The sequence below is a fragment of the Nematolebias whitei genome, chromosome 1 (genome assembly GCF_014905685.2).
Source record: "Nematolebias whitei isolate Nwh7 chromosome 1, NemWhi1, whole genome shotgun sequence".
Lineage (NCBI taxonomy): Eukaryota > Metazoa > Chordata > Actinopteri > Cyprinodontiformes > Rivulidae > Nematolebias > Nematolebias whitei.
This window is the reverse complement of record NC_056498.1, coordinates 36,318,239-36,331,482: the sequence shown is the minus strand read 5'-3', so window position 1 is coordinate 36,331,482 and position 13,244 is coordinate 36,318,239. Positions and strand designations below refer to the sequence as shown.

At 41.3% G+C, this 13,244-nt stretch overlaps 1 protein-coding gene across 1 annotated transcript; it reads right to left on the bottom strand.

Moving 5' to 3' along the window:
- Positions 1 to 519: 519 nt before the first annotated feature.
- On the bottom strand, positions 520 to 12,382 carry syt4 (synaptotagmin IV). Its single transcript, XM_037676726.1, has 5 exons — positions 12,060 to 12,382; positions 8,448 to 9,064; positions 8,012 to 8,335; positions 1,392 to 1,512; positions 520 to 975 (listed from the first exon to the last, which is right to left on the bottom strand). Exons 1-5 carry the CDS (start codon positions 12,091 to 12,093, stop codon positions 656 to 658), a joined length of 1,416 nt encoding a protein of 471 aa, XP_037532654.1. The 5' UTR covers positions 12,094 to 12,382; the 3' UTR covers positions 520 to 655.
- Between the last annotated feature and the right edge of the window lie 862 nt (positions 12,383 to 13,244).

Below are 13,244 nucleotides of genomic sequence, written 5' to 3'. Positions count from 1 at the left end.
TTGTACTTTAAGTCATGATGTATGAAATACCACAAGATTTACAAATCAACCAGTATTATTCAAACCAAAATAACAAATTAAAAACAATTTACATATTTAAAAATAAAAAAAAAGGTCATTATAAAAGAAACTTTAATAATCCACTTCTTTTTTTTTTACAGTGTTGTCAGATGCGGTTGGTTCTGTGTGTTATATGACGGTCTACAGGTTACTATCTATAGGAGAACGAGCTGCAGAAGAAGGAGACGAGGAAGAAAGGAAAGTATTAGCAACATGTAGGGCATTCTGCACTGCACACGTTTACAGTGACGACTAGTTGTTGCCATGGCGATAATGTTTGATGTTACCCAAGTGATTTTTAGTGGTAGTCTTTGGGATCATTTAAAGCCACAGGGTTATCTTCATAATGCTCCACCTGAACCCCAATAACTTTAAATATGTATGAAATAATGACTGATTTATCATGACATCACATGAGTTATCCTCAACCTTATAAAAGTCTGTTCCCATTTTTTAACCACCCCTGAACCCACCCCGCCTCCTTCCCACTTAGAGTCCAATGTGTGTTGGCCAGCAGGACATCACATCTTGTCCATCTTCTTGGTTGACCTTTCGATGTGGCATCAATGTCAGAATCCACACACACCCAGCTTTTCTAATCCTCTGTCATGACATGCCACTTGGCAATTTGGCGACGCGGGTGGTCACAGATCTCCCTCCAGTGCTCACCAGCGGTTCCTGCAGCAGATGTGCCCAACACCAGGCGCCCGATGACGGTGTTTGGGCTGCGTGAGTTGCCATTGTCTGAGTCCATCAGCAGCAACTCCACACTGGTGTCCCTCAAACCCTCTTGAGAAGGCAAATCAAAGACAAAGAGCTCATTGAAGACTGGGTTGGGGGAGCTTTTCTTCACGTGAGTCTTCTTCTTACATATGCGCTTCTTTCCTTGAAACATGTTCACCTTCACGTAAGGATCTAGAGAACGCAAACGACAAAGCAGTTGAATATTCTGAGGAGAAGCAAGACAAAATCATAGTATTCTCAGAGCAATTGCCTTGTGATGTATTACTCCTAGGCAAAATCAATACACTGATTGATGGAGCAGAAGTGATGGATGTTAGCGATGAGTTCAGAAAAAGCTGCCTGGGGAAACATTGTGTGTGCCCTTGTCACTACAGTGCCCTCAATCACACCCTGGTCAGATTACTTTGATGCGATGGAGGTGTCATTAGAGCAACTATCACAGCATCTTAAGTAGTCAGCTGAGTGGAAGAGCAAATTATTTGGGGCTGATCTGCTCATTTCAGTGCCAAAACAGGTTGTCCGCACAACTGTATGTGTCTACAAAAAATGCCAAAGGTACTAAAATGTTGGGATTAAAGTCTTCATACCTGTGGGTCCTTTGTTTTCATTCTTGGGCAGGTGGCGAGCTTTGAGGACAACCACAGTCAGAGTGTTGGTGGTGGACTGGTAACACAGGGAGAGCAGCAACTCTCCACGTCCCAAGGACTTCTGTGATTATGAATAAATGAAGAAAACAGAAAGCGATGATCAAAAGGTGAGGAGGTGAAGATATGAAAAGACAAGACAAAGAAGAGAATATTTTAGCACTGTCAAAAACTGAACTGGCACCTAAATAAGAAAACCAAAATTACTCAGATGTTTCACATTCAAGTGACCATTCAGCACAAAATATTTGCTTTTTGTGTTGTACACAGTTAATTATTTTATTTTTGGTGTAGGCGAAGGACTGAATGTTGAATAATCTGCTAGATCAACAGTTATTATATCGCAAAGTTCTTTAGGCCTTCTTTAAATAAGTAGTTTAACAATAAAACTATGATGAAATTGTGATTTAAAAAAATAAAATAAAACAAAATCTAAACACCTTTACATACCAAAATAAAGTTCTTTTACATTAAAACATTAAAGTTTAGGACCTCTAGGGATGCCATTTAATGACTTATCAATGTGCTGCAAAATACCTTATTCAAGTGTTTTTTATTACACAAAAGAACAGTTTGCATTACACAACAACCTGGCTCCATCTTATGTTACAGATCTTATTGTTCCATATTTTCCTCACAGAGCACTTCACTCTCAGACTGCAGGTTTACTTATGGTTCCTAGAGTTTCCAAAAGCAGAATGGAAGGCAGATCTTTTGGTTATCAGGCTCCTCTCTTGTGGAACCAACTTCTAGTTTATGTCCATGAGGCTGAAACCTTGTCTGCTTTTAAGTCTTTCCTTTTTGATAAATCCTATAGTTAGGGTTGCCTTGGGTTTCCTGAGCTATCTCTCAGTTGTGTTGTTATAGGCTTAGATTGCTGGAGGATAAATTAACCACATTTCCTCACTCTGTTGCTGTCTTTACTTGCTATACCCTACCTGTTTTGTATTTCTACCTGTTTTGTAATTATTTCTATCCTTAACATGTGTTTTGTCTTTCTTCCAATAGGGAGCATAACTGGATTTGCCATTCTGTGTCTGTTTCTCCTTCCTGTCCTCAAACCCCAGCCGGTCAAAGCAGATGGCCGCTTGTCCTGAGTCTGGTTCTGCTGGAGGTTTCTTCCTGTTAAAAGGGTTTTTTCCTTCCCACTGTTGCGTTTCTGCTTGCTCAGGATGGGAGACTACAAAGAAGTGAATATTCAACACAATCTGCCAGCGTCCATAAATAGATAACTTTTACTAATTAGCCCTTGTATGTATGTGAATGTTTTGTACAGTGTCCTGAGATGACATCTGTTGTGACTTGGGGCTAAATAAATAATCTGAATTGAACTGAATTGTTTTTGCTAGTTATTTTTGTCTAGTGTACAAACAGCTTGAAAAGGGTCAATGAAAGGTCTTTTTTACAAGGTAAATTTGAGGGTAAATAAGTGAAATGAAGATCACGAGCAAAATATTTAGATTGAAAATTCCAATTGCACGTTATCAACTGGACAAGACGTCGTCATTGTTTGGGGCTCATGGTCGATGATGAGTGTAGACACATGCATGGCACCTAGCAAGCAATACGAACTGTAAACGTCTTGACATTTTTTTTAAGTCATCAGATTTTAAACAGTCCAGTCGGCAAACTAATCCAGACCACTCATATATACAATTACAAAAGACTGACAATAATTTTCCGGATGATAAAACGTGGTTTCCTACTGTTGCTTGTTTTTCAAAAGCTTAAGCGTGGATAAAATCTTCTTCTGTGGTGCATTATCACATCTCAGCTAGCACTCATTATGTTACGGAAAATCTCTCGTGTTTTCTTACGCAGGGTTCTCACTTTGTCAGCTCTCCACACCCACAAGTCATGGTGCCTGGGATTCTGCCATCGCACCTAACAGGAGTTTCCGCCAAGGTTGCCATAGTAACGAGAAATAGCAGCGAGATAGCTTCCCTCCCTGAGCTGATGTTCAGATCTCATAATACGGATGTGATTGTACCGATGTGTTTAACTTTCCTCTGGGGAAATTGAGCGAGAGCTCTAAAGCGTTTTTCCCGTTATATTTTGTCTGCAGAGGGAAAATGGTGATGAGATTCTGTGATGGTGAGATTCGCTGCAGTGGCTCCAGGCGCTGGTCTGTGCTCACACAAAGCCGTGTGACAAAACGCTCGCCATGCGTTGAAAGAAAGCCACCACCCTCCTCCACGCAACAACGTGCAAACACGGCACAGTTCAAGAAGCACTGAAAAAGCTGTTCTGGTAGTTCTGCCCCTTTGCAATATTAAATAATCCATGTCATCAGTTCATAAAGCAACATTTATTTTATTTGCATTTAGTTTGATTTTCTGCTTAAGTAAATTTTTAGATCAATGTGTTGTCTCTGACTTGGAAAAAGCTCATATTTTTGTCCTCCTCTTTTTCACTTTTTACAAAAAAATCTACCAAAATAAAAGCACAACACAAGTTACCTTTGATTTAAAATTAATTGTCCACTAACCAAACAAAAACAAGCTCAGACAGGGTTTATGAGAGCTGTCTCCTCTGGAACATCCACAAGGAAAAGATTTGAAAAATAAAGTCCAACTCTGAATAAAGAGACGGGAGGCAAGATAAAGAAATTTTATCCTGTCAATTATAGAAATACTAAACGTGTTCAGTGAGGAAGGCCTGACTCATCTAGTCCTTTCTGAATCTGACTCCTATTTCCCAGCTGAACTCTGGAGTCCCATTTCATATTTAAGGACCCAATACATATATTCTCAAGGCTTGAAATCCACCCGAGAGTGGGTGTGAGCATATCATCTCCCATCTCATCTGCACAGAGCTCGCCTGTTAGCAGAGCACAATATCTGCGCACGTATCTATGAACTGCATCATAATCCACCTGAAACATGAGATGCTCATGTATGAACAAACCACAGACCACAAGATAAAGCTGCAGGTGTACATTGCCATTTTGATTACAGTTCAGTCTAATAAATTAAGAACTAATAGACACATTTAACATCTTTTTATCTTTCTACATAAGTAATGTAGGTCAGGTCATTCCTGATTCATCCTTACATTTCTATGCTGATGACATAGTTGTTTATTGTCGAACTGGAACAGTTGCTAAGGTTTTCCAGCTTTTACAGTATGAATTCGACATCATCCAATCAGATTTGTTCCATGTCAAACGGGTGCTAAATGCTGATAAAACCAAAGGGATGTTGTTTTCAAACAGGAAGTCAGTACCAGCAGTCCATTCTTCTATCTTATCTACAAAAGGTGTTCCTGTTGAGTTTATCGATTCCTATAAATGCTTGGGAATCTTGGTTGATGCACATCTCTCTTTTAAGCCTCATGTAGAAAACTTGGTAAAGGAACTGAAAGTGAAACTCAGTTTCTTTTTCAGAAATAGATCCTGTCTAACTGAATGCTAGGAAACGCCTTGTACTGTAACTGTGACTTTCCTTCCCTCCACTGACTACGGTGACATTATTTACATGAATGATCCTGCAAGCACCTTGCAGATGTTTGACGCTGTCTATCACGGTGCACTAAGATTCATGACTGGTTGTAACTGCAGGCTTCGGACTTTAAGCACAGCATCTCCACAGGGCTGTGTACTTTCCCCTCTGCTCTTCTCCCTGTACACCAACTGTTGCACCTCCAGCCATGACTCCGTAAAGCTTATTAAGTTTGTAGATGACACCACCCTCAATGAGCTCATCTCGAATGGTGACGAGTTTGCTTACAAGAGGGAGGTGGATTGGCTGGTGACCTGGTGCAGTGACAACAACCTGGAGCTTAATGTCCAGAAGATAGTGAAGATAATTGTGGATTTCAGGAAAGCCACAGCCCCTCTGCCCCCCTCGTCGTTAACAATATCCCCATCATCACTCTGGACTGTTATAGGTTTCTCGGCACCACCATCACCCAGGACCTTAAGTGGGAGCTGAACATCTGCTCCCTCATCAAGAAGGCTCAGCAGAGGATGTACTTCCTGTGACAGCTGAGGAAAGCCAAGTTGCCGGCCAAGCTGATGGTGCAATTCTACATGACCATCATCGAGTCCATCCTCAGATCTTCCATCACGGTGTGGTATGCCGGGGCCACTGCCAGGGACAGACACAGACTGCAGCGCATTGTGCATTCTGCTGAGAAAGTAATCGGCTGTAGCCTCCCATCTCTCCATGACCTGTACGTCGAGCGAGTCGGATTACAGCTGACCCTTCTCACCCTGCATATGAACTACTTTGTAATTGAACACTCCCCTCAAGCAGGTGTCTTCGGTCCATTCGGACCAGAACCTCCCGCCATAAGAACATGTTCTTCTCCTCTGCCGTCGGACTCTTGAACACTCATAATCACGTTACTTTATAACTACTTTGGTCACTTTACCACTGTATTTTTATTGTATTACTTCAATTGCACATTTTTCTGAGTATTGTATTGTATTGGTGTACATATGTTTTATTTTATATTTTATGTTTTATTCGCACCTTTATGCCAAAGCAAGTTCCTAGTCTGTGAATCCTGTTCATTGACAATGGCAATAATAAACTGAATCTGAATCTGAACTGCCGTACCCATCACGTTACTTTGTACTCAATGGTCAATTGGACATCATTAACTTCACTCAGACTCTCTCACTGGTACATTTTCATCTTTAAATCAATCTTGGTCTGTTGCCTTCTTATATCTACTCCTATATGTCATGTCGTCAGTTCAACTACAGCGTGCGCTCTCAAGACATCATTACCTGCAGCGTCCCCTCAGTGCGGACTGAATTCGACAAAAGTGCCTTCTCTTACTCTGCTCATGTATCCTGGAACAACTTGCAAAAAGATCTGAGGCTGTTGTCTTTGACCTCTCTAAGGGATTTTAAACTACTGTTAAGTTCATGGCAAAAATCAACGCAGACATGTTCCTGTTTTTAGTATTTTACATCACTTTATAAGGTAGCTTGTTTTAATTCCGTTTTATATCACTACCTTTTCTACTTTTCATTTTATATGCTTTTTATGACTGTTTATTGTTATCTGTACCTCATCTGTGTTTTTTTTTTTGTTTGTTTAACACAGGTCTCTCTAGAAAATTAGTCCTCTTGACTCAATGAGACTAACCAGTATAAATAAAGGTTGAATGACTCTGACAACTATAACAGCTCACTAAACAAGCCTGTTCATATTTCAGCTGTCTATGGGATTTCTATAAAAGGAAGAAGATCTTACTGGAAATTATCTGCCCTGTGCATGTGGTCCTCACAGATGGCAGGAAGGTCTGAAACAGGAAGCTAATGATCGCCTCTCTAGAGATCCATAATGAGCTCACTACACTGAGAATTAAACTAAATAAATAATGTGAGGCACATATTAATCTGTTTCAAATACAAATACTTTGTATAAAAAGTTTCAAAAAATAATAAAGTAAACAAATACAAACGAAATGAAAAGAAAAATTCCATAGCCTTTTGTTTGCCAAAGCTCACTGCAGATCAGTGAAGTGCATCAGTATCAGATTCATTCATGTAACAGTAACAGATTCTTTCTGTTTGCACAGTCATACCTCATATCTGATTTCCCCACCGACTTCATTTAACCTTAACCTTTTGTTATCCGTGGCAGAACTGGATTTTTATTCTCTTAAAATAACTAACACTCTATAGCTTCAAGATATTTTCAATCGAAGGCAAAAACATTAGCAAACATGTTTGCATTCAATTGTTTGTACGTGTCAATAGTTTAATAAATGTTAGTGACTTTAATGATTATGTTCAGATATAATGTGTAAGTGGGAACACTTTGGTTTCAGCTCCTCTTATTTGCTTTGCTGCAATCCTTTTAGGTGTCAATCTGTGATTTTAGTTATATTTCTGGTAATTTTTGTGTTTTCTTTGGTTCATCATTTTGCCCCCTTGTGCTTCTTTGTGCCGCCAAACTTCTTCTCCCAGTACTTTTCCATTGTTAGTCTCGGCTCCCTCAGTCAGCTTGCCCCGCCCAATCACACCTGTTCTCTGCTTCTTCGTCACAGTTGTAATCATTTCCTTCATCAGCCTCCGTTCATGCATCCCGTCAGTTTCACCTCACACATCAGTGGAGCACATGTCCTCACACCATGTACGGGTTTCCACCTTGACCTTCAATGTGATCTCCCTGAGCTCCTGTAAGTTTGCCGCCACATCAGCCTTTTGCTTTGCAATAAAGTTTTGTTTGCTTTGGATTCTTCACTTAGTCTGCGTTCCTGAATGACAGCAGGTACGCAATGTTAAAATGATAATTCGCTGCTGGAAATAACTGTACAGTTAAAAACGACTTAGTCAGATGTCTAAATTTAGTCACAGTGATTCAAAGCAGAGAAAGTCATTGGGGCAGAACATCCAACTCAAAAGCTGTGTATCTGTTTTGCAGTTGTAAATAAAGCTATTTTAATGTGCACAACCGTTTCTTCTACAAGTTTATGAATTGTTGCTTGATGTTTTTAATCAATTCTTGCAGAGTGACCAAGAACAAAAATCGATTTTCTCTTTATTATTGCATTGGCTGCAAAAAAAAAAACATTTAAAATTTTGGAGTTTTTTTGCTCCTTACCTTAATGTTTTTCTTAATAATCTCTCGGCTCATTAGGACACGCCCCTCTGACAAGTCGATTCCAGATAATGGAACGAGGGTCTCTCCAATGACCTCATCACGAGAGAACCGATCGAAGCTCAGCACCATGAAGTGAAGGGCCAGCTCAGACACTCGTGCCAGTGGGATCCCGTAAAAGCTGAAGGTCTCGTCAAAGGCAGGATCTAGCGTCTTCCGGAGGACTCTGGTCTTTACTCTGTGCTTTTTCTCCGGTAGCAGAGTGAGCTTGATGTAGGGATCAGAGGTAAGTGACTGCTCATCAGTTGGGGTCAGACCATGGGCTTCCTGCATGACAAAGTCAAACATAACATGTTTTTTTACCAATATTTACTTTGTATATAAAAAAGGATTAATAGTAGAAGAACGCCTGAGCACAATGAGTGAACACACACAGTACCTTGATGTGAACAATAAACGCCTTCCTCTCCGCCTGGTACTCGAGAGAGAAGTGAAGAGTCCCCAGGCCACCCTCCTTCTCCTCTCCCTGCGGCTTGTCAACAGCGGGGGTGGGTGCTTGGCTGGAAAGAGTGCTGGAAGGTGAAGGGAGATCGCGGCGGTCCATCGCTCCTGGTTGGGTGAACCCTGCATGGGGTGAGGGCAGCTCCAAATCTGGAGAGCTCCTCACCTTCTGGTGATGGTGGTGAAAAGGTTTGGTGGTAAAGTTGCCATTCAGATCCCGCTTCTCAAGTTCAAGATGCATGTCCGGTCTGGAACCATTTGGGCTTGATGCCAGTTTATCGGTACTCGAAGAACTCATTGGCGTAGTTTGGGAATTTCCATTAACGTCAGTTTTACCGCCGTCGTTAGTTGTTGGGGTCGAGGATTCAGCAAACTTCTTCTTGCCGCTCAGGCTTTCTGGGTAGATGTCAACCCCCTTCAGCATGTGCACAAACTTGTAGGAAGGAGTCTTCTGGGACTTGGTGTTTTTGCGCTGGCAACAGATCCAGGCGAAAGCTGACGCAGTGAAGACGAGGCCAAAAACACTCACCACAGCAACACCTACTGGCACTGCCACTGTGGAGGAGGAAAGAGAGGAGAGAAACCAAGCGAGAGGGGAAGGGGGTGTTTGAAAAAGATGGGGAAAATAAGCATTTTGGAACAAGCATCTGTAAAACAAGAAGTAATACGACGACGAGCTCAGCATGCTGTGTTGTTGTACCAGAACAACTGAATTAATTTAGTGTTTCTGACAAACAAAAGCTGCAGCCTTGTGTCAGCGGAAGAGAAAAACAATCCGATCTGTTCAACCCAGGGACAAGTTCATTTTCCAAATATGGTTATCGTAAATGAACAGGAAACCTGATTTCTGTAAAGAACTTCAGGGAAAAATACACATCTGGGTCAGAGTTTTCAAAGGACGGGGCTCAAAGATGGGAAAAATCAAGCTTTTATCTCCTGCTAGTAGGGTTGTAATGATACATTTGTACCAAATCATCATGGTACCAATGACAGAATCCAGTCCATGCAATCAGTTAAAGAGCACAATAGTCATAGACAATCACCCCCTTCTAAAAGAGGGCATGCACGTTTCCTTTTACTTGCTTTTTGCCAATAAAAAAGGAACAGAAATACTATAGAATAGTAGATGCTGTCAGAAGATACTATATAAAGCACTCGCGACAAGGCAAAGCAAGAAACAGGAGCCTTAAGACCCGCTTGTCTGTTTAAAATCAGTAGTGTGGAAACATTTCTGGTTCGTAAAGATCTACAGCATCACTGAAGCGTGACAAGAGACTAAAATGAGCAAGTTTTTGAAGTTCCCTTGTGCATTAAAAGGCTTTCAAATGGGCAACCACATTTAAAAAAAACAATCAACATTTTATTAGTTGGTTTATTTATTTTCACATTGGGGAAGGGGTGAAAAGGTGGAATGGTTTTCTATCTCTGCTGCTAGCAGGATTATTTGTAAGGATCCTCTTCATCCCCTACACATCGGAGGAGCAGCTGTGGAGGTGGTCTTCTGTTACAAGTACCTGGGGGTGCATATATCCTGTGATCGCACTTGGAGAGCCAACATTTTCTGTCTGGTCAAGAAGGCCCACCAGCGTCTCTACTTCCTCAGGAAGCTGAAGAGAGCTGAACTTGGGAGCTCTGTCCTGAGGAGCTTCTATCGCTGTGTGGTGGAGAGCGTTCTCTGCGCCTGCATCACCGTGTAGCACGGCATCAGCACTGCTGCTGAGAAGATGGCTCTGCAGAGGGTGGTTAAGGCTGCACAGAAGTCTGTGGGGAGCAGCCTACCACCACCTCGGACCTCTGCATTTCACGATGCAGGGAGAGGTGCTCCGCATCATGAAGGACTCCACTCATCCTGCACACAGTCTGTTCCAACCCCTCCCATCAAACAGGCGGCTGAGGAGCATTCAGGGCAAGACCACCAGGCTCAGAAACAGTTTCTTCCCTGCAGCTGTCAAACTGTTGAACTCAACTCAGCATCATCTTACTTTTTTTTAAACTTTATTTATTATATATATATTTGTACTCTTTCGTATTTATTTATTTGTTAATTATTAGGCTTCTTGATCTGAGACCTGAGTCCGAATTTTGTACTGCAAACATGCAAATGTGGGCTGGTATGACAATAAAAAAAATCCTTGAATCCTTGAATTGTATGTTTAAAGTAAGTGAGAAATCTAACCATTTATTATTTTTCTTTTTTCTGTTGTACAAAACCATGACTCCAAAACCAAGGTTTTTCACAGTTCTTCTTGAACTGTGATTTGTGCCATTGCGCCCCTACTTCATGGCTATTTGCATTTCTGACATCTGTACAACTGGTTAAATAGCTTATAGTTTATTTTTATTCCCTTTGCATATAATTATACTATTTTGTACAATCTTCCTCCTACACAATAGCACATTTCCTCAAATGTGTAGTAAAGTAGTATTTCAATGAATACAATGAACCCAATTCTTCTTTGTGCTACTTAAGTCTCCTATGGTGTCACTTTGGAGACATTACCAGAATATTTGTTACTGAATGCGTTGCTTCTTTAGTGGTTTAATAGCTATCATGCGCAACCAGATTTAATAGGTTTATTTCAGCAGAGGAAATGATGTCCATTTCCTTCAATTATGAGAGCGACCCAGTGGAAAAGCATTCAGATTAACCCATAAGAAGTGATGTGGCTGGAGGTGTGGGGGTGGTGACCGATCACTCATGTGTTTGTCTTTTTTACTGGGCCACAAAGCAAATGTGTTGGACCATTTATTCATGTTTGTAATAGCCTTCACATTGCAGTTAATGAGCTGTTGATGTGGCACTTGAACAAATGGAATCATGGCAACTTTAGAAGGAGAATTGTTAAATGACTGACGTTTCTAATCTGCTTTTTTATCATAATTTTTCATGCAAAGTACAAGAAGATATGACTGATAGAAAAGGGCTAAATCAAAATGCTTATCCCGTGAATAGACAAAAAATAATAAAGCCAAATTTAGCTCACTGAAGATAAGCTATCCTTTTGCTCATTATTATTTCAGTTTAAAGTCGAGGCGGAAATGTTTTCCAAGGCTGCGGCGACGGACAGATGGCTGAAACGATGGGAGGGCTGGGAGAGGACTGGTGGTGCGCGAGGACGTAACAAAAGAAAAACAGGAGATTTTTCAGCCGTCACTTTTTATATGAACACGGCTATCTATGATTCTAATAATTTCAGTTATCCTATATTGTATTCATGCAATGCAATTTTATTTATTTATGTCGATTTATACTTCATAATAATCTCATTATAAATCCCCCTTTTCTGATACAACCTGAAACATGGCCTGACCTCCGCCCTGCTGATTAGTCTCTGCATTAATTACTTGTAATCGTTCCAAATGTTTTAAAATAATGGATTTAACCTTTTTTAATCCAAAAAATAGTAATAATTTGACTGAATTTCCACATATTCGACAACGGCTTACCCACCTTCAACGAATAAAAGGAAACGTAAGGAAATAAAAATAATCTTTTGACTCATTAACACGTATCTGAATAAATGGATGTGGGTGTGTTGTGAGGACTCACCAGGCTGAGCTCCGTCCTCCAACATCGGAGCCATGATCGCTTTCCAAGGTGCTGAAAGGTTTCGTCTGCTTCCAAACAAACCTTCCTTTTCAAGTCGAGATCGATCTGCTTACGATAAGGTGCTGAGTATCTCCAGGATATTTTGTTTTGTTGTTTGCCAATATTAAACCATGCGTACAGCTTCAAAAATGCCAAGAACAGGTTTTGTTTTTCCCGGAGAAAGCCTGGATGGATGCTCTGCTCCCACTGCTGCTGATGATGTTACTCTTTGATGCGTGAGTGTGTCCCAGAGGCGGCAACACCCCTCTCACAATCTTTCTCTCTCTCTCTCCTCATCTCTGTGCTTGTTTTCTAGGTCCCTCTTCCATCTTCTGGTCTCTGAGCTCTCACTCCCTCCCCTTCCGACAAACGCTGAGCTCATCAGCGCTGACGCAGTGGTGACGGAGGCTTGCTGTGAAATCAGGACCCCCCGCCAGTGAAGCAGCACAAACAGGCCTGTCAATTTCCCGGATACGTTGTTAGAAAATGAACACTGTCAATCTGCATCCTTACCTCTGTGTGTGTGTATGTGTGTGTGTCTGTGTGTGATGGTGATTGATAACTTTGATTAAACAGGTTGTGCTGACCGTGGCCCTGCCATTCATTAAAGTAAGTGGCAATTTGGCTGAAACAGGCAGGCACCTATAAGCAGTTGTGATTTTTGTGATATAAACATACTTATACCAAAGTTCATGCTCATTAATCCAGGTATGAATCCAATAATGTTCAGTCAGGTCATCTGGATGGTTTCTTTTGTTGCTAAGACAATTCGTCCTTCATCCGAAGGACTTCTTCAATCTGAGGAGCCATCATACCAAACTGAATCCCACAAAAAGCATACTCCCAAAGTGGAAAAAAAACTGTTTACTAGTGATAAGATGGCTTCCGGGGCCCACCCTCTCCCCCGTCAACTCCTCTAAGGCAGCCATGCCAAAGTGGTTCAAAACACCAAAGTTCATGCTCTATAATCCAGGTATAAATCCAGCAATGTTCAGTCAGGTCATATGGACGGTTTCTTTTGTTGCTGTTGCTGACTTGACAGGGGAGAGGGCTGGCCCCGGAGGCCATCTTATCACTAGCAAACTGTTTTTTCCCGCACTCTGGGAGTGAGCTGTTTGTGTGATTCAGTTTGGTTTGGTGGCTCCT